Source organism: Durio zibethinus, chromosome 18, assembly GCF_047325235.1.
Source record: "Durio zibethinus cultivar Kanyao isolate XHJ-2024 chromosome 18, ASM4732523v1, whole genome shotgun sequence".
NCBI classification, from domain to species: domain Eukaryota; kingdom Viridiplantae; phylum Streptophyta; class Magnoliopsida; order Malvales; family Malvaceae; genus Durio; species Durio zibethinus.
The window spans coordinates 3,958,696-3,984,033 of NC_143179.1; the positions used below are offsets into that span (position 1 = coordinate 3,958,696).

The 25,338-nt window shown below is 32.9% G+C and overlaps 6 protein-coding genes across 7 annotated transcripts; 2 read left to right on the forward strand and 4 right to left on the reverse strand.

Annotated features, from left to right (window-relative positions):
- On the reverse strand, nucleotides 1–3,927 carry LOC111300283 (glucan endo-1,3-beta-glucosidase-like). The gene is made up of 5 exons (XM_022895918.2): nucleotides 3,775–3,927; nucleotides 1,864–2,699; nucleotides 685–1,269; nucleotides 250–538; nucleotides 1–155 (listed from the first exon to the last, which is right to left on the reverse strand). Exons 2-5 carry the CDS (start codon nucleotides 2,302–2,304, stop codon nucleotides 130–132), a joined length of 1,341 nt encoding a protein of 446 aa, XP_022751653.2. The 5' UTR covers nucleotides 2,305–2,699; nucleotides 3,775–3,927; the 3' UTR covers nucleotides 1–129.
- A 2,272-nt stretch (nucleotides 3,928–6,199) lies between these two features.
- On the reverse strand, nucleotides 6,200–8,772 carry LOC111300284 (uncharacterized). The gene is made up of 3 exons (XM_022895919.2): nucleotides 8,472–8,772; nucleotides 6,747–6,869; nucleotides 6,200–6,548 (listed from the first exon to the last, which is right to left on the reverse strand). Exons 1-3 carry the CDS (start codon nucleotides 8,623–8,625, stop codon nucleotides 6,331–6,333), a joined length of 495 nt encoding a protein of 164 aa, XP_022751654.2. The 5' UTR covers nucleotides 8,626–8,772; the 3' UTR covers nucleotides 6,200–6,330.
- A 788-nt stretch (nucleotides 8,773–9,560) lies between these two features.
- Nucleotides 9,561–12,296, forward strand: LOC111298985 (uncharacterized). The gene is made up of 4 exons (XM_022893803.2): nucleotides 9,561–9,872; nucleotides 10,436–10,737; nucleotides 11,093–11,303; nucleotides 11,688–12,296. The coding sequence occupies exons 1-4, from the start codon at nucleotides 9,624–9,626 to the stop codon at nucleotides 12,186–12,188; spliced, it is 1,263 nt and encodes a 420-aa protein (XP_022749538.2). The 5' UTR covers nucleotides 9,561–9,623; the 3' UTR covers nucleotides 12,189–12,296.
- An 867-nt stretch (nucleotides 12,297–13,163) lies between these two features.
- LOC149513617 (V-type proton ATPase subunit c''1-like) lies at nucleotides 13,164–15,591 on the reverse strand. Its single transcript, XM_089747019.1, has 5 exons — nucleotides 15,319–15,591; nucleotides 14,939–15,122; nucleotides 14,764–14,841; nucleotides 13,629–13,799; nucleotides 13,164–13,529 (listed from the first exon to the last, which is right to left on the reverse strand). Exons 2-5 carry the CDS (start codon nucleotides 15,064–15,066, stop codon nucleotides 13,358–13,360), a joined length of 549 nt encoding a protein of 182 aa, XP_089603145.1. The 5' UTR covers nucleotides 15,067–15,122; nucleotides 15,319–15,591; the 3' UTR covers nucleotides 13,164–13,357.
- Nucleotides 15,592–15,996: 405 nt separating this feature from the next.
- Nucleotides 15,997–20,052, reverse strand: LOC149513618 (putative protein phosphatase 2C 22). Of its 2 annotated transcripts, none has more exons than XM_089747018.1 (4): nucleotides 19,484–20,052; nucleotides 18,273–18,479; nucleotides 17,628–17,839; nucleotides 15,997–16,796 (listed from the first exon to the last, which is right to left on the reverse strand). In XM_089747018.1, exons 1-4 carry the CDS (start codon nucleotides 19,640–19,642, stop codon nucleotides 16,232–16,234), a joined length of 1,143 nt encoding a protein of 380 aa, XP_089603144.1. In that variant the 5' UTR covers nucleotides 19,643–20,052; the 3' UTR covers nucleotides 15,997–16,231. The 2 variants fall into 2 exon arrangements, with proteins under 2 accessions (XP_089603144.1, XP_089603143.1); XM_089747017.1 differs by having other exon boundaries at nucleotides 18,273–18,482; nucleotides 19,484–20,016.
- Nucleotides 20,053–21,575: 1,523 nt separating this feature from the next.
- On the forward strand, nucleotides 21,576–22,351 carry LOC149513619 (protein CHLOROPLAST VESICULATION-like). Its single transcript, XM_089747020.1, has 2 exons — nucleotides 21,576–21,734; nucleotides 21,934–22,351. Exons 1-2 carry the CDS (start codon nucleotides 21,634–21,636, stop codon nucleotides 22,259–22,261), a joined length of 429 nt encoding a protein of 142 aa, XP_089603146.1. The 5' UTR covers nucleotides 21,576–21,633; the 3' UTR covers nucleotides 22,262–22,351.
- Nucleotides 22,352–25,338: the final 2,987 nt, after the last annotated feature.

Consider the following 25,338-nt stretch of genomic DNA (forward strand, 5'->3'; position numbering starts at 1 on the left):
GAACAAATCATATTTGATACAGCAGTAGCAATAGAATCATAAAAAAATGGAAGAGTTCGACTAATCAAACGAACTTTATCAACATTCTCCAGATTAATAATAATAAGTTCATCCTTCTCTTCCAATTTTTTAGAGGTAATGGCAGTTGCGATAACCTACAAGTAAACACAGAACCATCAATGAATTTATAATGCAAAATTTTCTACATTCATCTACGATCGTAAGTGTCGGGTAACATATTTCACTTACTTGGATTGACAGTGATGATTTGACCGGTGCCAGCGAAATCACAGCTGAAATAGCTCTGACCTTTGGTTTGATAGTAAGAGTTCATTGCAAATGCAGCATGAGATTGGACAGTGTTGGGTTCATAGCATGTTCCACCAGGCTGAATTGGAGTACAGTCTACGCCTTGGCCACATGCATAATCCAGGTTTGATTGCAGCTGAACATAACTAACATCAATTTTTGGAACACAGTAATTATTGCCTGATGGTGCTGGAGTTGCCGGGGAAGGATTAGTAGGGGCTGGCACCGACTAATACATCGAAAAAAAAAATAAAAAATCAGCACAAACATTTTTCTACAAGCTTATTAGAAATTAAATCAATCAAGGGAAATGTTTGCCTGTATTCTCTAACCTATTGATTGTACCCAAAAATGTCAGTTAAAAAAACAACATACCTGCTCATGGTGTAGAAGTGCAACGTCATACATAGGGGTCAAGTCAGGTTTAAGCAATCCCCAGTATTTCTCAGCTAGCGGACCTGGTTTTTGATTCTCATTAAACAATGCAAACATGTATGTCTCAAACTGGCGGTTCGGCATCAAAGGTGTTCCTTTGCCTGAAATAATTTCCTTAACCACATGCCCATTGTAAGAAATTGCATTTTCCATGGTAGCAAAAGGGCTGCTGGCATCACCTTGTGAGGGCCAACCAGTCTCACCAATTACAATATCCACATGTCCATAGCCAAGGGCTTTCATGGCTGAATAAGTTGAGTCCATGAGAGCATCAAACATATTGGTGTATGCTTTTCCTGTATACTTGTCATATACACCACGGTTTGGCTTGAAAAGAGCGTAATTCAATCTGCTCATTAAGTCAGGGCTAAAGTAGGGATATGGGTTAATCATAAAAGGTGATTTGGTCCGATGATGAAATTGGAGTATGGGTGCAAAGAAGCTTAGGTCATAACCAACCATGAAACGCATCAAACTTGGTACAGTTTCACTTCGGAATATGTTGAGTGCATGAGAGCTTGTTACCTACAAAAAAAAAAAAAAAAAAAAGTTAGAATAGCATATGATGATAACAAAATTGCTGATGTCTTTGGAGTTCCATTCGTGTAAAACTATTTATTCCTTTAAACTTCTAAAATGAAAAATAATATCAGAATTGAACAATGAGACTTAAATTAAAAAAAAAAAAAAACGGTGACAACTTGAATTATTTGTAATGGCAATTTTATGATGAGATTTGTGATCATCTGTTTGAACACAAATGTACAAAAAACTTGAGGAACGGAAAATTGGCTCAAAGAAAGTAAGGAATTTACACTGCTCTATCATATAAGTAAAGAACATAAAAATATGAATAAAGAATACTTGTTATTTTCATCTCAACCCAATCTTTCTTGAATTAGTGAGTTTTCAAAAGTATGATTGTTTTAGCATGAAGCATGAAAAATAAAATATTTGCTTTGCAATGTTAAAAGATATAAGAAACATGGTTATTATCATGTTCTAAAAATTATTACAACTTTGAACTAGTTTTCATGATTAGAGAGCCAATAACAAGAAGAAAAATAGCATAAACAAGATACCAACTATCTCAAAATATAAATAATGCATTCATCTAACCTTGATATCTTGAATTCCAGCTCTAATCAAAGCATAATGAAGACTCCTCATGGCTGGCACAAGGTTGTTAATCCAATCAGTAATATTTGAGAATAAGACTTCACTACCAACACAGATATATTTGATCTTCGTCTGAGGATAAAACGGGCTTATGTGTTGAGTAACCCATCTCCTTGCTGCAACGGTGTTGGTAAGAGCAGGAATATCTCCATTGCCAACTGTGACCGTAACCGAAATGCCAGTGTTTGCAAAAGCTCTAAGGACATCAGGATTAGCATCAAACATTTTGACACTGTCAAAAATGGTTTGGGTTTTAAGGAAGTTAGCAACCACAAAAGGAGAAGGAAGGTTGTCTGCAGACATGCCATAGTTCACTCCAAGGGCAGCACTGCTCTTGAAGAGATGGAGGATTACGCTGAAGAGGAGAAAGATGGCAATCATGGCCCCAAACGGTATTGTAACTTTTCCTCTTTGATTTTGTCGAGTTTTAAACTACCTAATGAAAGATGATTGTAAAAGAGAGGGGGTTGTAGGTGGTTTATATAGAATATAGGGGATGACAAATCGGTTAGGAAGATTAAATGATAAAAAAAGCTAGATTATTAAGAAAGATTTTACCAACAGGAAGACTTGTTAATAAGAAAAGCCTAATTCTTGAGATATTCTGAAGTAAAGCATTTTTGGTGCAAAACAAGTATCGCGTTTAAATTAAATAAATTGCAGTTATTCAAAATTTTTCTCAAGGAATACTATAAAATTGTAGAACAGTTTTTTGCTAAACCCGAATTTGATATGACTCAACTTGGGTGTCTAAACTTCAGGCCCCCACTTCCAACCTGTTGAGAAAAGATCCGAACTCGTCATAACTGATATGCAAAGCTAATTGCAATTTGGTTTAAGAAAATAATTAAAATAAAAGAACACTTCATCAGTACTATAATATGATAAAAACATTGTAGTAATTGCCACAAGTAAAATTTTCGCTTTGGAATAATTTATCTTACTTTTTTGGCCAATGGAATTATTTATCTTAAACCTTAATGTTCTGACCAAGCTGGATGTAAAACTAAATCAGCTAATGAGATTATCAAACATTAACATAAAACATTAATATTCTTTTAAAACAACAGAATCAAGTAACATGTAAACTAGCCATATTTTACTCAAGCAATCAAGTAATATTACTACTACCATTTATTGAAGTCTTAACTCTTAATAGCAATGAAAACAAGTAAAATAAACTAAGAGGTTGTTTGGTAACGTTTTCGTTTTATATTTTGTGTTTTTTTTTTTTTTTTTCATTTTTTTTAGAAATTGAAGACAAAATTGTGCTTGGTAAGTTGTTTTTTATTTCAAAAAAAAAAAAAAAAAAAACTAAAAACAAAGTTTTGGAAATCGTTGAAAATACAAAAATGATGTTTCCAAAATTTTGGAAATGTACAATTTTTCAAAATCAAAAGATTTGAACCCTGTCATCTTATAATTTACAATTTTAGCTTCTTTCTCTTATGAATTTTTGTTAGCAAATTTATGCAACAAAAACATTAAATCCAAACACGTTTTCAAATAAAACAAAACAAAACATTCAAAAAATCCAAGATTTAATGACTATTGAGTACTATTATATATCAGTATCAGCACGTCTCAAATCATAATATCGGAACTAAAAACAAAAGTGTCTCATCGGCAAATCGAGAACGAAAAAATTTAGGTAGCAAATCAAGCAAATAACAAAGACAAAACTAAATAATTCAAAGCAATCAAATCATTAATTCATACAATGACACTCGTTACATTAAAATATTGTACAAGTATACATCATTCATTGTTATGGACTGATTCCAATTTCTATAATAAAAGGGAAAGAAATAATCTTGTGAAGGTGAAAGTTGAAGCATAGCACTAACTTACATGAAACAACTCTCAGTTAGTATGAATCTCAGTCAGCCCGTTCCAAGGGGAGAAGATGTTGGTGAAGCACTGGAAGTGAAAGAGAGGGAGACGTGAAAGAAAACCAGGGTTTTTTTTTTTTTTTTTTTTGAAGAGAAAGGTAAAGGCTTACACAAAGGAAACTGGGTGACTGTCCTTTTTTTCTTTTAAAGATAATTTATCTCTCTTCTCCTGAACATTCAAAAAAAGGAAATAGATAGCAGTGGAATTACACGTGTCATGTGTTAGGAGTTTACGTTGGGAGAGTTCAAATACTGGGCTGAAAATAACAAAAACAAAATATAACCGTTAAACTTAAAGAGATCAGACGTTGGTCCCACCATCGGGAATTAAAAAAAAAGAAAAAGCAATTGAGGGTAATGTCCGTTGTCAGTGTTCATCGACAGCGGCGAACAATGCCAGATTGCCTGCTTCTCACTTTTATTTATTTTATAATGTTATTATTTTGCCCCCATCCTCCATTTTTTAAATTAATAATTTAAAAATAATATGTCTCTTTTGGACACGAGAGTAGCTGAGAAGCCATCAATTTTTTACAAAAGTTGCCATTCTTAGCTTACGATGGGCGCAAAGAAAAAGCCGCTTATTTAAAATGAATTTAAATGAATCATAATTTTAAATTTATAAAAATAAATAAAAATCTTATTATGTTGTGACTATTATAGTCAAATAGACAATTTTATTAATTTGAATTTGATTTTATTTAAGAGTATTTTGTAAGTAAGACTTTAAATGTGTTAAATAAATTAATTAAAATTTGAAATTTTACATAATCATTATAAAAAAAAAGGACTTAAATATTTTTTTTAAAATTTTCTCATAAATAGGATAAATAACACTGTAAGGAACGCATGGGTCCTTACCGTCGGGTTTTCCTAAGCTGACATTCAACGGTCAAAATCAATCCATCCAACTTCCGCCTTAGCTTCATTTCTTGCAAATCGCAAACCCCAACAGTAGAGAGAGAATTAAAATGAAAAAGGGAAAGACAGTACAGCAAAGAGAAGAAAAGAAGTGAAATTTCCGAGGTCGGTTTAGGAGGATAAGCAAGAAAAAACGATGTCGTTCTGTTGCTCGTTGTCAACTTCAATATTTTTGTCTGTCCTCTCCGAAAAAATCCAAAATCTTCAACCATGGGTTCATTAGAGCTGCTTCTTCTTATTCTTCAACGTCTCTGATTTCCTCTCCGCTGATTGGTATGGAATTTACATTTACGTGGATATGAATCATAATATGATAAAAAAATATAAAAATAAAAATTTTAATAATAATTATATGTGGTTTTAATAAAATTAAAAAATATATATTTTATATTGTTATGTTCACAGAAATCATAATACTTAATTTTTGTATAAAATGTGAAAAAAATATATAAATTTTAATATTTTACATCATGTTTATGGTTATTCCAAATGTCTCTGTAGGTTTTTTCATTTTACACACTTACTTGCCTATTAATTTCTGATTTTTTCCACTACCTCATATATACTAGACAGCCTGCGTAAACATTTTCATAGCAATATTATCAATACACGTTTAGGGTAGAGTGCAAATGTAAGACATCATTCACGTCTGCTAATAATATTTACTTGATTCAGATTCTTCGTTTACACATTGAATAACGCATTGCCATAATGCTAAAATTGAGTTGAAGCTTGTTCTTTTAGAGAACAACAATATGAGAATTTGTAACATAAAATTATCGTATTAGAATTTATATCGATATATTAAATATAAAATATATTTTTTAATTTTTTTAAATTCTTTATTTTTATCAAAATTTTAAATTTTAAACCGAGGAATACATTGTCCACTGTCAGGTAGGACGTCTGAATTTGGTCTATGGTTCCCTAGGTCCGAGATTCCTTATAAATGGAAGGAATCATCAAGCCAAGAACCAAGCAAGTTCTACATCTATAAAGTGGCAGTGGGACCTCCTGGGAGATCTTATCTACCAAAAAAAAAAAGTACAACGACAAGGCCACCTGTAATCTGTAACAGCATATCTATAACTCCATACGAAGATCATTAACAAAAGTTTGCTACATGTACATTGGTGAAAATGGGGACAAATTATGAACAAATAAGGGGCAAAACCATTCTTGTTCAAGGAGAGCCAAATTTTGGAATAGCCCTTTTACTAAAAGACACTAGATTTAAGTAGTATTCTGGTAACATCCATCATAGCTAGAGCAATTGGATCAAATTCAGACTAATATAAGGAAAAAGGTAGTCATTGCAACTTGTTGGAGCTGACTGCAGATGCTCAATTATACAACTATGCCATTTAATCATATTGACCAGCTGGCCAGACCGACCGACAAAAGGGTTGAACAAGACAAGTAACAAAATTTCAGCTCATAAGATAAAGCACAGGGCACAGAGATAAACCGACCATAACTCATGTCATTAATGCATTACGGCATCCTTATCATCAAAATAATCCATAAGAATTAATAAAATTAAAAAAGACAACAATAACTAAGGACTCCTGAGAGCGTTACTACCTTTGAGCTGTTATTTCTTTGCTTGAGATGGAGTGATGAACTTGGTAAGAACAAAGCAGTCAGGGGGGTCAATGTCTGTGTAATAGTTCTTGATTGTCTCAGTGATTTTAAATCCAAATTTCTTATAGAAGTTGGTGGCATCTTCATTGTTTGTTTGAACACGCAAATAAATTTCAGGTATGCTTTGCTTCGAACAGAGATCAAGAACATGGTTCAATAGCCTTGTACCTGCATAAATCCAAGGTTTTAAGCATGCTTTCTGACAATTGAAGAAACTGAAGATACAAGGTTTTTAACAAACTATGGTTTTTTATTCATAATCAATGGGGAAAATAATTTCGGCAAAATATGTTTGAGACAAATAAGATTAGTCCATTAATTCCCTCGCAAGACTTACTCCATGAGAAAAATTGCATGTCTACTCACCAATGCCTAAGCCACGATATGGTGCTAAAACACCCAATGTCATGATGTACACACGAATGGCCCCCCCTTCCTTCTTCTCCAGCCGGCAAGCAATTGATCCGACACAGATATCACTGTAATATGCTGAGTTAGCAAGCAAAAGAGTGAACATTAGAACAACATGCTAATTTTTGGAAAGTACGGGTCACGCTCCAACTTAAGCTCTGATCAGGTCTCAACTCATAAAATAGCTGAGGACAACAATCACTCATATGATATGTACGTCTGCATGTGTAACCATACATAATTTGTTCCAAGGGCTATCAAATAGAATTAAAAGATCATTAACTGTATCTTTCTAACCATCAATGCACCATAATAAAACATGATATCATATGTTGAAGGCATTGTGACAAACATCACAAACATGCTCAGCGCATTTCATAAGATCATGAAGTTAGACAAGAATAGAGCTACTCACAACTACAATCTAGTGTATTTCTCTGAGCATGACTTAAGGATTAAGGAGAACAAAAACATAAATACAATTACCAAGATAGAAGGAAATGATAGGATAATTCCTCAAAAATTAACAGGTTTTGAAACGTCTACAGTTTCAGTGAACAGATAGAGACCATCAAGTTCAATAAGCAAGTACCTGCTACACTATATGGTAAAATTTCAGAATCCAAAAATCTTTAGCCTGGGATTTTATGGATTTTAGTTCACAGGAAAGTTTTAATGATAGCTACTAGCCTACTGACTAGAAATTCAAAAGCAATGCAGGATAAGGATGGATGTATTAACATTCCATAATACAGGGAGGACGAAGATAGAATTGATGAGTGCAAAAATGAACATTGGTAAAATATTTGAGTCTAAGGCAGCACAAGAACAACAGCAGAAATGCAAATGTATTGTGGGATGATAGGAACAACATGTAGGCACGATTTATAGAGGATGAGTGGAAGATTGGTGAAAAAGATTGAAAAAAAAAAAAATAGAAGTGTGGAACACAATAATTAGAACAAGCAGTTCATCTAAGTTGGGTTATCTATCTATGGGTTATCTATCTAACCTGAAACAATTTAATCCACCAACAAATTACTTTGAACAATGATTACATGGGATTGGGAGGACTCTAAACTGGTAGCTGGATACAACTTCTTGATAGCAAGTGCCAATCACAGTTCCCCTCCAACATTCAAGGAGCAATCAATCAATAGAAGTGTATGTTTCCAGACTACGCCAATTTCATCACTTGTAACATAAACATCTAGGCTATCAATTTGGGTCTTTGAGAATAGAAAAATACCAAAAGGAAGTTTCAACTTCATGCATCCTCTTGATTTTAAGCTTATCTATGTTAAAACCTTGTTAAACCATGTCTCAGTCATGTCTATCGTCACATGTCAATACGAATCAAACTGGCCCGATAAAACCAAAATTTTTCCAAAGCAAACAAAATCAAACGCAGAGGCCAAAACCAACAAAACAATCACCAAATGCCCATAACATGATGACAAACACATATGCAGCGGGAAAAAAGTAACAATAAAGTTCCCAACAGACGGCATATACTAATAAACAGAAAAGAAAAGCCCATGGTTCAAAAAAGCCATTGCATAGAAAAACCAAACAAAATGGACTAAACAAAGAGAATAGCATTGGTTTTAAGCAAAATAAGGAAAACCCAGAAAAGATTAGGCAAAAAAATGGGGAAAAAGGAACAAAAAAGGAGCAGACCAAGCTTGGTGAATTCGCCAGAAGCGAGACCATCAGCGTAGTACTTGTCGTTGTAGCGAACAGGGAAGAGAGCAGTGTTGAGCTTCTTCAGCTGCATCACGTTCTTATCCCTCACTCTATCCAGTGATATTGCTACTTCTCTCCCAGCCCCCATTTCTTTTTAATTTATGTTTGGCTTACTGGTCGAAGAAATAGAAGATTGGCAGAGGGGAAAAAATGGCGCTGAGTGGATTGTACGGACATAGTTGGATTTAAGGAGAACGGTGGAGGTAGGCTTTATAGCAAGAAGGCGAGGGATTGCTGTTTTGGGAGCAAATTTGTGGGTTTATATTTTTGTTCCCACCAGGTGTAAACGAGTTACGTCGAGTCGAATAGTTCGAGTTCGAATTCGACTCACAATTCAAGATTCGATATTTGATTTGAATTCGATCGAGTTTTATTTTTTAAGTTTGAGTTCGATTCATAATCGAATTCGAGTTACTCGAACTCGCTCGATTAATATGTAAAAATAAATTCGATTTGTATATTCGATAAGAATTTGATTATTCATATTCGAACTCGGACTCAAAATATTTTATTAATTAAAATAATAAAAATATATTTAAATATAAAATTCGACTCGTGAGTTATTTGAGTCAGATATAAAAATACTCAAATTCGATTCTATCGATAAATCAAGCTACTTGAGTTCGAGTTCGACTCGATAATAATCGAATCGAATTCGAAATTTTTTTCGAATCAAATCCGAATAATTTGTGAATATTAATATATCATTTACAACTCTAATTCCCTCCACGTTTCATTGATTTTGGTTTTTGGGTTTTGTTTTGATTACCATGAAATTTCTCAGGTTGGACTTGAGAATTCAGCTGAGAATTTTGGATTTTTTTTTCCCTTGATGACGACTGACGAGCCTATGAAAGTTGGGTTGGGGCCTTAGGATTCAATGAAAGAGGTCTGAAATTTAGTCTCCACTTACCAATGAATCATGGGTCAAGCCGAAAAGGTTCCAACTGACAACTTGGGCTTGGCCGAGCCCTGGAAAAAAATAAATCCACATATTCTTTTATTATCCCTTTGGTATATAGTGATTGAACTCTCTTTCCTTCAAACTCCTTTCACCAGGATGAGGAGAGGGAGAGAAATAGAAATATGATTGAGAAGAAGAATAAGGCAAGGGCAATTATTGTAGGAGGGAGTATAGCTGGGGTATCCTGCGCCCATGCGCTCACTTCAGTAGGATGGGAAGTTGTGGTGCTTGAGAAAACGAGCGCACCCCCAACTGGGAGCCCAACCGGGGCTGGCCTGGGGCTTGACCCTTTGGCTCAAAAACTCATTGATTCCTGGCTTGGTCATCCACAACTCCTCCAGCAGACAACCTTGCCTCTCATAATTGATCAGGTAATTGTCAAATCTTATGCTAATTCTTTTTTTTTTTTTCTTATTATAGTACTGGCAATTCCATTAAACATTAGCTATTGAATTTTATAAAAGTGTTTTTATGTTACTTTGACGTTTAAATCAGAGAAATTATCTATTAGACTCCCAAACGGAGTTAAGAGGGTCAGTGAGACATTTTTCAATCTCTTAATACGATCAGTGGAGTTTTTCTTGACATCTAACAGTGGAGTTTTTAGTGAAGCTAAGAGGGTGAAACATACCCTTAAGGTATATTTAAAACATAAAAAAGTTATTAAAATTAGAAATGGGACATGTGTCAATTTCTTGACACTACTTGTAGAATTAAAAAATTATATGGGGAGTGTATCAAATTCTAACTCTTTATACAATTACCTTTCGTCAATAGTGCAATGTTTATCTCATGGTAATCTTTACACGATCAGTGGCAAGTTTTGTATTCAATGTCAAATTTTGACATATTTTGCTCAAAAGATGAGAGAGACAAAAAAGATCAAATTTCAGTTAAAATCCCTCCGCTTTTTGTGGAAATGTGTTCTTAGCAGAACCAAGCAACAGATAGTGCTAAAAAGGAGAGTTGGACACTGACAAGAGATGAGGAATTCAATTTTAGAGCAGCACATTGGGCTGATCTCCATGGCCTTCTATACAATGCATTGCCACCAGATATATTCTTTTGGGGTCACCAATATATCTCTTTCAGCATTGTGGACAAAGCCTCTGTCAAAGTCAAGGCTAAAGTACTTCAAAATGATGAGATCATTGAGATAGCTGGAAATTTACTCGTTGCAGCCGATGGATGCCTCTCTTTAATCCGCCAAAGTTTTCTCCCAGACGTTAAATTGAGGTATATGTGGCTTAATGCAACTTAGAATTTGCTTCCAGTTGGCAGGCTGCATAGTGGGATAAGTCTAATCATATTGAAGCTCTTACTTGATTTCTAAGTTCTTAACTAATAGAACCAGAAAATTTTTCTCTGGACACATTTTTTGTCGATAAAATTGATAAATCTTACAGTTTATATATATATATATTATATGTAGATATACCCAGAAGAAAATTCGAGATCCATCACTGAATAGAATCAGCAAAGAGTTAAATGCTAGATGTATTAACTCTTTCAAACTGAATTTTCTTTTGGTATCTTGATCAGCTATACACCCCTTAATGAGTTAATATAGCGATGGCAACACTCTTTGCAGGTATTCAGGTTACTGTGCATGGAGAGGGGTTCTTGACTTTTCAGGAAAAGAGGATTCAGAAACCATTAAAGGCATCCGGAAAGCGTACCCTGACCTTGGGAAGTGTTTGTATTTTGACCTTAGCTCTGGAAGTCATATTGTGCTTTATGAACTTCCAAACAAAAGGCTCAATTGGATTTTTTATGTCACTCAACCTGAGCCTGAGATAACGGTGCTTGTCTGCTCCTTTCTTGTATATTATGTTTCTTACGTTGCATTTACAAGTTATATGAATGTTGCTTTCATAGGGTTGCAAATGAATAAACTCGATGAATAGTTTGTAAATAAACTCGGTTTATGTTTGTTTATATTCATTAGTTAAACAAATAATTACAAATAATATTTTAATATTCGTTAATTAAATGAACAGATTACGAATATAACAAAATTTGTTTATGTTCAATTCGTTTATATTCTTATGTTTTGGGAACATTTAAAGTTGTATACAGATTTAGATACATACTAACAGAATTCTTCTATATTTCTTTAGACACTGCAGCAATCGAAACTAACAATGCCTCTGAATCTTTTGTTTTTGTTTGTATTACTTGTATAGCGAAATTCAGTTACTATGAAAGTAAGTGAAGATATGATAAACAAGTTGATCCAAGAAGCAGAGAAAGTTTGGGTTCCAGAGTTTGTGAGAGTCATGAAGGAGACGAAGAACCCTTTCTTAAATGCCATATACGATTGTGACCCTCTAAGACGGATCTTTTGGGGCAATGTAGTGTTGATTGGAGATGCTGCTCACCCAACAAGTCCTCACGGCCTGAGAAGCACAAACATGTCAATACTAGATGCAGCAGTTTTAGGCAAATGCATAGAGAAGTGGGGATTGGAAAATTTACAATCAGCTCTGGAAGACTATCAGTCCATCAGGCTGCCTGTTACCTCTAAACAAGTGCTGCACGCGCGGCAGTTGGGTCGAATTAAACAAGGCTTGGATGTTCCTAATCGCGAGCCATTTGATCCGAAGAAAGCAACTCCAGAGGATTGTAAAGATCTTCAACAGAAGAACATGCCGTTCTTCACTAGTGTTCCTCCATTAATTAATTGATTCTATATTACATTGTGTTTGATCTCTGAAAAGACAAAAATAAATTGACAGTTGAAGTCAAGTACTGTGCATAATGCATGAATTATAAGGGAAACAATTTTCTGGTTATCATTGCTTAAAAAATATCTTTTACTTATTATTGGCCTCTAATCAAATGTTGTAGAAAGAAAAAAAAAACATATGCTATTCAAGGGCCATCAATAGGCTAAATCAAATTTAACAATTTAAAATATAAAAAAAATATATCAAAAATATAAAAATAATACGATTTAAACTTTTAATAAAAATTATATATAAATTTAACAAAAATAAAAAAAAAATTATTTTTTATATTTTTCATATAAAATTAATTAAAATACATAATTTTCATATAAAATATAATATAAATATATAAATTATTAATATTTTACACAATAAATATCCAAATTATCATTGAAAAATAGACTCGTGTCAGCATTTTAGAAAGCTCAAAGGGACACCACATTTCTTTTTATTGTCATCTCTAGCCACGATATCTCTTTCTTTCCAAACCGCTTCACCAGATTCTACTTACCAAAGGGAGAGACTGTGAGAGACAGATGGTTGAGAAGAATAAGGCAAAGCAAAGGCATCATCATAGGACGGAGCATAGCTGGGGAATCAAGTGCACATGCGCTTGCTCTAGCAGGATGGGAAGTCGTGGTTCTTGAGAAAACAAAGCGCAATCCCAACTGGGAGCCCAACGGGGTTGAACTGAGGCTAGACCCTTTGGCTCAACAGCTCATTGATTCCTGCTTTGGCCAAAGCAGCTACTCCAGCAGTTCACCTTACCCCTCACAATTGATCATTTGAGTGTCAAATTCTAGAAGTCCTTTTTCCTAGTGAAAGGCTCATTTGGATTTGGTTTGTCAATCAACCTGAGCCTGATATTAAGGTGCTTGCTTGCTCTCATCTCGTATATTTTGTTCCTTACATTAACAATTGGAAACTTCAAAGTTTGCTAAAAAATTATTTCTCATTCAACAAATGCATTAAGAACAAAAAAGAGGAAACATTTCCAAGCAAGTTTCTACATACATGGCTACTAATAACAAACAACAAAAATGTAGAGATCATTTCTGGCAGCCGGTACATAAAACAGGTTGCATTCTTACATACCCGAATTGCTATTTTCTACTAAGAGCATGATATTACACTGATTTTGCAGGCCATGTTGCTTGAGCTGACATGATTATACCAACAATCACTCCGAACAGCCCAAGTGCACTGCCAAAAATCTCAATCACAAGAATCTTCACAAAAAGCGAGGAGTTTTGTGCATCAGAGAGTGCACAGCTGCTTCCAATTATTCCAACACACAATCTGCCATCAAAATAAATCACAAATACACAGAAATAAGCAAAATGTTCATTTGGATAACTTTATTTAACGATTAAAGGAAAAAGGATAAGAGAGTTTAACCCGCAAACAAGGTTTGCAAAGCCAACAATAATTCCAGAAGCAAAGATTGCATATCCTGCTCTAAGAGACTCTGGCGCATTTATCTGTGATGCCGGAACACTCTCTAACTTTGTTTGTAAAATAATTGCCACAATAACACCATATATAGCAACAGCTTCACAGAAGATTACACTGCAGTAAGAACAGCATTGTGTAAAAATTACTATTTCAATAGGTATTAATCAGCAAAGCTGGAAAAAGTTTAACTTAGATTGAAACAAATTTAAGGTTCCATCAATTTGAACAAGTCCAGTTGAAAAGTTTGGGCATCTTTAGTATCTTCAATCCTATTTTACTACTCATAATTGTTCTCCAAAAGTACATCCACTCTATTTTACAGAAGACATTACATGAATTTAGTAAGTTAACTGACCAATAACTGACCAGCAATTCGTGTATATGTGTTTATTTATTTTATGTCAAATACATGTAAAACATGAAAATTATTGTATCATAATTTGTGCCTACATGCTAAACACAATACATTTTTTTATTTTTGTCAAACCAATATATGGCTTTTTATCAAATTTTAAACCTTGTCGTTTTCATGTCTTTTTTCTTTCGTATTATATCATATCATCGTGTCATATTTTAAATTATCCGGTCTACCGATAACTTGTTTCGCATTGTATAACCAGGCAGGCCATCTTTAAATTTGCAAGGCAATATATGGGAAAAGATAAAGAGGATCTATACACAAGAAAACTAAAATTATAGCTACTCTTGATACTCGTGCTCGATGTTAAGAAAATGCACACCTTTCCTTTCACCATGAAGCTTGATCCATGTTCCAAGCAAGCATAAACATAATAGAGATCCACAGCTTATGAATATACCACAAACTTAAAACAAGGAAAGAAAAAAAAAAAAAAAAGGTGCCCGAGAATGTTCAAAGTTTCCCTATCTGATTTGAAAGGCCAGAAACAAATCTATTTCAATTCAAGAAATATAAAAAAATAATGCATAACCAAGGGTAATTTGTTTACAAACTGTAGAACAAACTTAATTAATATATTAGAATTTATGAATAATAAGAAATAGATACCTTCCCAGATTAAATCACGCAATAAAAGAAAAAAAAAAGAAAAATAATTACCTAATGAGATTCTTGGAAGTGATTCGAGGAGCTTTAATGGCGGCACCGATTAAACTACTCCCAGTTATGTAAATTCCCCTATGAATATAAAAAAAAAAAAAAACAATTACTACATATTTCATAAGATTATGCCTAAGATTTAAAGAAGAAAAATAAAATTAAAAGAGAGGAGTACCAGGCGGCGCCGAGGACGGAGACGCCGATGGCGATGGCGATACCGACGGCGGAGAAAGTGTAAGGTGAAATCTTGACGAGAGCCGTGGACCAGGAGCTTGAATCTCCTACCAGCGATGTTCCTGACATTTTCTTTTTATTTGCTGTATTCCTTGATCTTATGAATTGCTGCTCTTTTGATTGATCTGATGAGATCAGGACAGAGAGGAAAGAGGCCGGTGTTTTTCCGAGGGCAAAGATTCAATTTGATGCAAAGGTATGAGGAGTTACTAAAATTAGGCATTTTTATTTTCAACAAATAAAGATTTAATATATTCGGGATAAAACAATTAAAGATTTAGATGAATGAAATCTAGTACATTAAAACCTTAAAAATTATACCTTATCCTCGATCTAAAATCCAAACTCTTTTTCCCGTACCCTTCTTCCACTCTCACTCTTCTGCTCCTGTAATTCTTTAATCTCCCCTTTCTCCTTCCCCCAACAACTTTTTTTCTTATTTCCGAAATTTTCCTGGAATAAACCTCCTTACTTTTAACAAATAAATTTCCAATTTTTAAAAATTTTTCTTATTTCATTTCTTAGCAAACTCCAAACTAATTGGATTGCTCACAAAAATCTTAAATTTCTTTCCGGATTCTATAATGTTTTCTCGCTTGAATCGATATTTTTTGTGTTTAATGTAGTACCCGCTTTTTCCAGGTTTTTTTTTTTAATTGTATTTTCTTGACGTTTGAGTTTTCAGTTGGAGTTTCAAATTCGATATTTTCCTGTCTCTCAAAGGAATAATTGAAAAAATAATTATGAATGGTTCTAAATACATCTTTTAATTTTATCTTTACACCTCAACATTTTTCTTCAAAAAAATTCATATATAAAATATTAATTTTATTTTTGCTAAATTACAATTTTATCTTTTAGTAAATCAAATAATTAAAATTTTTGGTTTTGTTACTAATAATCTCGTTTTTTTTTTTTTTTTGAACGAACAACTCTAAGTAGTTTAATATCCAAGTGGACTACTCATGATAGGATAAATGGAGCAATGCAACAGGAAAGTAAACCTAAGGACATGCAAATTTCGATCAATCCAATTCAGTTTGAAAAAGTGCCTACAAAAGGCCAAAAATAAGAGAAATCAACTCCTATTTCAGAAACAACAAATTATGTGGATGGACTTGCATCCGCCGCCTATGTTACAATTGAAACTCATTATTCTCTCAATACCTACAACTACAATTGAACTACTCAGTTGGAAGAGGTAAAAAAAAAACAGTAAGCATTAGTCAGCATCTCAGTTTCCCAAACCATCCAAGAAGCTTTGCAACTCCCTCAAACCCTGAGCAGAAAAGCTCCTCTGCACCCTAGGGCGAGGGGCGACCAAGTTTAGGGGTGGATGGGATTGAAAGCAAACAACAACAACAGCCAAGTTATCCCCACTTTTCCTCTTCAAAGCTTCATCAACCAGATCCTTACTGCACATGGCAGGATCATTGTGCTCCTGAAGCCTCCGTCTAGCAAAATCAACAGCATTTTGGCTTCGAAAAACATCCCAAAGCCCATCACATCCAATGATAAGGAATTCATCCTCCTCGGTTAGATTTGCAGTCATTAGCTCTGGCTCTGCACTCAGCGGTCCACCATCTGCACCTTTCATTCCTTCCATGTGCCAATCTCCTAAAGCACGAGCCACATTAAGTTGCCCATTCAGGTAACCATCATATACATAGCCTCCAGATGCCAATATGCGCTTTCTCTCTATATCGCAAATGGGTTTGTGATCTCTTGACATTTCAATTGCTTTGCCACGATGACATAAAACTGCTCGACAATCTCCAGCATTTGCCACAACCAACATTCTGCCATCAGAAACAAAGTTAACAAACAAGTGATGACATCTAGCATCACTTAAAGCATGAGATCTAATTGGTTGACATGGATATTAAATTTAAAATGTGACAGAACATCCTTACACCAAGAGGGAGGGGATCGGAAAAAAAAAGAATTAGCAAATTTAATCAATTCATATCCATTTCTTTATCATTAATCTAATTAGATTTACAAGTAATGCCTTACAACAGAATTTTTTAATTTTTTAAGTGCATCTTTTTCATAGGATTATAAATTTAAGCAGTTTTATATACATCCGATAATCTTTGCCAACAAGTTTGAATGTGCATTATATATCATCACAGAAACAAGGCACCATTATATTACTTCCTCTAAGCTCATTGGCATTTTAATATTGTCACTAGAACAGGAAGCAAATACATAAAAAATGTAATATGCAAATAGTAATTTGGAATATAATGTCCATTCTTCAACTGAAACCATGCTTGTTGACTATGTTTGAACACTGAATTAGTCTACTGCATGATCACAGAGATATCATTCTTACCATGAAGACAGGAAGAGAGAAATGGGTGAGGGAAAGGGAAGAAGATGGGGGAAATCATTTGACAAAAAAGTGTCTCTTGCAGGATGACATTCTGGTAAAGAAGAAAAATTTCCCGCAATAAAACAGGCCACCAATATGGCTAGCAAACAACGCAATTCAGTGGCAGTACCTCCAGTGGGCTATTGTTACTTAATGGTTTAAATGTATGATGAAGGAACGCTATTGCATTACACACTAAGTTAAATAGGAGAATATTTCAAACAAATACTTTCTGTTAGTAGACAATTCTAACCTCCCAAGAACTAGAGCTGCCAATGCGGTGGTACCAGAAGCAAGGGCTGAATTCGATGCACAAGCTTCTGCAAAAGCAGTATCAGTTTGCAGAAATGCTGAAGCAACAACCCTCTCGATCTCTCCAGGAAAATCTTCATCCTCAACAATAAACCTTGGCAAACGATAGCAAGCAAAGTCAGCAGCATGCTTCCCACCATGTCCATCAAACATCTGATCACCAAAAAGTTGGAAACGCAAATGTTAAACAGCCATCAATGCACAAACAGATGAAAAGTAATCTACAACCATTCCAACTTGGCATATCCCGGCTGTTAATAAAACTTGTTACTATCCAAGATCCCATAAAAGCATCTCTGGCCTGGGTTATTTTGCTTTTGCAGCAAAGCTTCTAAGAAACTAAGAGAAAAACTGCTTTTAATCTCAGTGAATGAACTAAACAGCCAGCTTGAAAGGACCTCAAATTTTACACTTTATGAAACCCGACTAAAGAACATCATACTTCAAAACTCTTGACTAGAAAAATGAACTTGAAGAGGAAGATTATGCAACAGAAGTATCAGATCTAAACTACACCTGCACCACGATTATCCTACAAACAAAACATGCACACTAGAGGAACAAAAGTATAAGGGAAGGTATATACCCCATAAAAGGCACTGGGCCCATCAGCAAAATTCTTGAGCCCATAATCATGCATAAAATCATCAACACACAAATACACATCTTCCATGCTCGTTCGAAGCCCTATGTCAGCCCATGCTCCAGAACGGACAATAGGGGTGAACTCAGCACCATGATTCTCTACGACATGTCCATTTCCAACAGCAATATCCAATGTCTTTGACTTCACCTGCTAAAATTCAGAAACAAAAGAAAGTTTGTATTTCTATGAGAATCAACACGTGCAGATTTCATCAGTTGAAAACAAACTTCTAGAACTCTAAAAACAACTCAAAACAAATATAATTCCTTCAAGATAATATTATTAAGAAAGAAAGAACAATTCTAAACATGGTAAAGCACCGAGAAATTTCAAATATTAGAATAAGATCCACATAACCATCAGCGCACATAAACAATCACATCCAGCTAAAATTATGATACTTTAGTCTTCAATACATAAAAGCAGTCCAGGAGAAAAGGAGGAGGGGAGAGAGGCTGGGGCATGCTGTGTATCTAAATTCAGCAAAAAGTTAAAAAAGAAACCTCCTCATATTAATAGGATGACAATTAGCTAAGAGAAACAGCCAGCAGCCAATTATGAGATAATTTGAGCCGGATACATCTTATCTCCACTCAATTTATACAGATCATTGGGCTCAGCTATATGCATTCTATACCAAAACAATTAAAAAATGTCTTTCCTCATATTCTCAAGCCATCTACCAGTTTAGCTCCCGATAATACCCCTTCATTTTATTTTACTCTCAATTATGGGAATTGAATAAGTAATCTTACTTTCAGTTTCAGTTTCAGTTTCTTTTCTTTGACGGGGTACACTTGGGAAAGGTGAATACGTAATCACATTGTTCAATACCACAAGCAACCTATCTACCAAAAACAAAGCTGATTTCTTCAAATCCCTTTACAAAATACCCTCAACATAAACCACTTAACTAATCAGATTCATTAATTGCACTATTTTTATTTAACAGTTTTATTCTTCTTGCCCACCATTTCCCATTCAAAAGTACCCATATTTAAAACCCATAATTTCAAGTAATTAATACACTCCAAACTCAAAATTCCACCTCAAAACGGTAAAAAGATAAAAAAAAAATTAACGACAATTAAAATGGCACCGACTGAATTTAAAACAAAAAGGAAGAAGAAAATCATGAAAAGGGAACTCACAAGAGACGGGTGTCGAACGAGGGACTTTTTACAGGGCTTCGAAACGCCATCACTGGCCGGACACTGCTGCCTATACGACGGCGTACAAGGATTCGGTGGCTTACCCTCGCTTGTGCTCGCATTTTCTAAACAACCGACTCCGTTATTTCCCTCCATCATCACATCCTCCAAATTCAACCCCAAATAACTTTAAAAAAAAACTTTCGATATCTAGTCAACTCGCTAGTCAACTCAGCTCAAAATTCTAAGACAACCATGCCAATGCAATAATCTCGTCAATGAGTTTTAAATTCGCCTGCCAATTAGGGAAAACTCATACTATATTAAATAATAACCAATTTTCTCAAGATTTAGGGTTTTCAAGATTAGGGCCTAGAAAAGGACCCAAAAAGAAATAATTAGGGTGGTTTTCGTGACAAATGAAAAAAAGACAAAATTATAGCGATTTTCACTCTAATCTACGATCTACTATCTTTTTTTTTTCTTTTCTGAGCAAAAGAGAGAGAGAGAGAGAGAGAGATTTTGGGCGGTTCACACAAGGGAAGGAGCAAGGGTGTTATTATTCAGCTGAAGGGCTGAGGTCTGACTGGTCGGATTTTAAGGCAAAGCAGTGGGACCTCCTTAAACTATGTCGGTTTAAGACTTTTGTGATTAGGATTTGCAAATATCTAATTTCAGATTTTTTTCCTTTTATGATCGAAAATTTTAAGATTTTTTTTGTTACATCGGCAATTAAAAGTCGTCACCAATAAAACTGTATTTAGATATTTTCAGTAATTATTATAATTATGATTATTATATTTATGATGACACTTTTTCTAAGTGGACCACTAAAATGGCAACTGACTTTTTGGAAATTGAGGTTTCCAAAAACTATATATTTTTTTTAACTATTAATGGCAAAAATGTTAATTTTATTAGACTTCTTTTTCAAATGATAGCTTGTATTTGCGTGAAAAATGTCACTTTTGGTGTCTATTGATATTAATTATTATTCATAAATAAGAAGGATTAATTTATATAAAAAATTTTATATTTTTATTAATTTAATAAATTTAAGAGATTAACAAAATAATTTATTTTTTAAGAGATTAAATTATTTTTTATCTTTTGAATTTATTAAAATTAATGATTAAAAATACATAAAAAAATTTTATTTTACGTTATATAAATTTTCTTAACAAGTTCTTTAAGAAGAGTTTTAAAAATTAAAAATGATTAAATCAAGTAATTTATTTTTTATTAGAATAAATTTTATAAAATCAATTATTAATTATCTCATTATAATATTTTTTATTTATTTTGAAAGATATTTTTAAGACACTTATTAACAACATATCCATACCACATGCGATTTGTTTTGATAAATTACTTTTTTTTTAATTTTAAAAGAAAATATATACATGAAGAACAAGGAGATATCCATTTATATTAGTGCAAATTTTAAAATTTTTATTATTAAATAAAAATATATATTAATATAAGTGGATTTTTATTTATTAAAAATTACGTAAAAACCAAATATTATTTATACTTAGTATCATATAATATAATAATGTGGTTAACAAATAAGCCAAATCTCTAAAATCTCAAGCAAAAGAAAATAAAAATGAGTGATCGACTGAATATTAGTTTAAAAGATAAGTATATTAATTAAATTTTAAAAAATTATGTGAATGAGAGTATTTAGAGGGGTCATATGAATTAAGTAAAAAAATTTGAATTTAAAAATAAATTAAAAAATAAAAAATAAAGATGGATGAAAATATAGAAGGTCAAATCACCCAAAGTCTTGAACAAACGTCTAGAAGTAGTATTAGCGTCGGCTATGTAAAGGAAAATGGCACGATGAAAATGAGCAACGACAAAAATCTGTCTTTACCCTAGAGGAAAGTGTTTCCCACACGCGTCCCTAAAGAAACAATGGTTATAACGGCAAGCATAATGGTGGCTTGATTGGAGGGTCCAACCCACGTGGTTTAACCACTAAGTGCCAGCTTTGGTTCCTTGTCAGCTACCGTGGTCTGACCAACGACTCCAAGAGGCAACAACTCAAAACCAACCAGCCTTTTGTAACAAGTTAGAGCTCCTCTATATATATAAATTCCCTCTCTTTTTGGAGGGAGAGCAAGGTAAAGAGAGGCGGAGAAATGGCCATTTCTACTAGTTGCTGCCTCAACGTCTCCCCTCCGAGACCAACTCCTGCCTTAGACATCTGTTCTTCTAACTCCAAGGCATCCCAAGTTGCATGGTAAGTCCACATAATATAAAGTATTTATCAACTCTGTTATATTTAAAACTTTCAAGATTTGAATCATAATAAATGAAATTAAGAATTAATATTTTATTATACGTGATTAGTGACATATATCCATTAATTTACCTCTTTAAGATTGTACTACCATGCAAGATTTTGACACTTTTTTATTTTGTTGAATTGATTTTCTTAGGCCAAGGGATGACAAATGGAGAAAGCAATGCGTATTGGGGGTGGCTTCCATGATAATTGGATTGCAAGTAGGTGATATAAATGACGGCAACGTCATTGCTAAAGAAATCCCATCAGTTGTCACAGAATCAAACTTGAGAGTTGCAAGATGGAGCGATGAAAAAATGTGCCCTCCATGGCGTGCAAATTCGCTAGAGACGATAGTGCCCGAGAATCTCCCAAGGCCATCAGCTCATCGGAGATGGGAGGCTATTGGTTTCTCCAAGAATGCCCCGACAATCAAAGTGACCGTAGTTAGAAAAACAAGATCCATTTGCTTCTCTATGTAATTCTGCAATGTTATAGATCAAATTCGTAACTATAAATTGTATTCGGTCCAAAATTTATGAATGATATAAAATAATTATTTCGAATCAAAATTTAATTTAATTAACTTATATAATTATTTTTTAAAAATAATATTTAATAAATTTAATATTTAAATTCCATAAGATTGTTTCTTCGGGATCGTGGAACGAGTTTCAGTTGTTGCAGAGTTGTAGTACTAGATTGGTGCTATTTGAGTTTGGTCAGTACATATGTAGTACAAATTGAATGAATATCCATGGAGGCGCATATAAGCTGGACTTCGTGGGCCTATGCCTGGACATTTAGATTTTTGGGTTTTATTGTAGGCTTAGAAAATGGCAGAAATAGATAAATCTTTAGGTAATTATTTAAAGCCATTCAAACACAAGGTTGGACTGCCTTTCGGTTTAGTTTGGTTGCAATGGACCGATCAGAGTGAAGCCCAAGAAATAGGTTTGAAAGAGAGTAAACAACGTGTAACGTTGAAATTCCAATTTATAAAGACAAGATTTAGTCCAAATGATTCGACCTTTTTTTATATTTAAAAAAAATTCTATTTTAAAGTTATTACTGTATTAATAATTTAGTGCTAATAAACCATGCATGCGGATAATATAGCTGCAAAATTTTCATTCTATATGTATAAAATCATTTATTCATTGATTAATTTATGCATACAGTAACCAATTTTTATTCATCAATAATAGTTATTTCCGTCAAGCAATCTTAATTTTTAAATAATTTATTTATCTTAAATGAGATTGTAATATGAAAACAAAGATAAAAATTATAAGTGTTAAAATTTAAATTAAAATTTATTCGTTAATAATTTTTAACGATAGTTATATAAATTAATTAAATTAAATTTTATATTTTTTAAATAATTTTTTTCCAAGAACATTCTAATCGTAATTGATATTTAAATTGAATAAAAAATTTTGACAAATTAATGCTTGTAGATTTAATTAATATGCAACTTTTTAACCTATAGTTTCAGAAACCAAAAAGAAATATCATTTTGATGGATGGGAATTTCTCGATCGGTTTGAATTACATTCATGACAACCCGAGTTCAAGTCAAGACTTAAAGAACAAGAGATAAACCCCATTTATTGTCGAGCCCAATAAAGTCGATATAACAAGAGATTTTATTACTTGCTTAAGATGGAGCAGAAGTATGGAATAAAATTTATAATAGTTAATAATATTTTCATATTAAAGCATAATTTTTTTTTTTATTGTCGTTGTTATAAATATTTTTTTATATATAAAATTTATAATAATTAATAATATTTTCATATTAAAGCCTAAAAGTTTTATCACAATTTCAGGTTTTATAAACTAATAAAATAATATTTTTAGCAGTATGTCAATGGAAAATGATGGCGGCTGCGATGGGTGGAAATACAAGAAACCAGTCCCAAAGAGGGAGTAGCCTTGTTAAGAAAATTTGTATCTTTGGTACAGTAACAAGTAATTAAACTTGCCCTAAAGAAAAATATTAGAACTTTTGGCAGTGATAAGTACATTTACAACTATCGATATATACATAAGGCTTGTTATATATGCTTACATTGGTCGAGCTATATATCACAAAAAGAAAACCACGAATATATGTTAGACTTGGCTTCCAAAGTAGGAAGTGAGTCACGATATATATATATATATATATATATATATATATATATATATATATATGTATATATCATTATAAATGGTACAGACAAATTAAAAATTATAAGTTGAACACGTAACATAATATAATAAATGGTGCTAAAAAATTAATAAAAATATTTTTAAAAATTTATTTTTCTGTTGTTTTTTAAAAAAATAAAAAACGGCTTTTTTTTATATATATGCATGTCCTTAAAAGAGTTTTTTAGGTTGCTTTTTTTTTTCATTTAAAATGAAATTAAGAGATTAATTGTATTATTTAATATTTTAATTTTTTTTATTAAAAAAATTTAAAGATAGATAGATTGCTCAGTCTTTCAAATAGGATAAAATATATTACACCTAACAGTATAAGACAGACGATTACAAATCATGCATTCGAGATAATTTCAAACTTGAACTCAAAATTTTTTTATCAAAAAAAATAAATTTTAACTAATTAAATTTATTTATTAGTAATATTTTAGTTTTACATATATGTACGTGTGCATAGAGTTGACATCGGATAAGGTTCGAGGCGGGTTTTGCTCGCCCCAAACCCGATCCAATCCGAATTTTTTTTTGTTTTTTCATATCCGAATCCGACCCTACTCGATAATATATAAATCATATCCGACTCGATCCGATCCAAAATTAATAAAATATTATTTTTAAAATATAAAAGATTATTTTTTAAATATAAATATTTAAAAATATAATTATATAAATATATATAAATAATTATATAATTATATAAAAAATAATTTTTTATATAATATCGGATCAGATCGAATTTGTCTAAAATTTGAATCTGATCCCGATTGTTTCATAATTTTATATGATCTCATCCAACCCATAACTTGAATTTTAAAAAAAAAAATCGATTTCATAAGATTGAATCGAGTTGAAATCTCTCAGTGATGAATTAAATTATCGATTGTACGTGTGCATTCATATAAAAGGTTTTACTGACAAAAGAATTTATCGAAGGAAATAAAGACGACCATTATTATTACGAAATTTGAAGACTGCCGAATTTCGAAGCACATTAACAATTTTGAAATTTTTCTTGGGGGAATCCGGGATTACAAAAACGTACGGTCCACCTTAAGTTTTTATTACTCAACCAAAAAGAAATAAATTTTATTAAATAGGATGATTACGTCCCAATAAGATCAAATCCTGTAATAATATGCACCTTAAGTTTTTATTATTTTTTTCTCGACCAGAAAAGAAAAATTATTAAATGGGATGATTACATCTCAATAAGACCAAACCCTGCATAAGTATCCACGGGATAGGCATCTACAAGCATACAAAATATCTTTATACTCGACCAAGCATGGAACAAAAGGGATTATCAACATCCATTTTAACAAGGAATCCGCAAATGAATTCTTCAGAA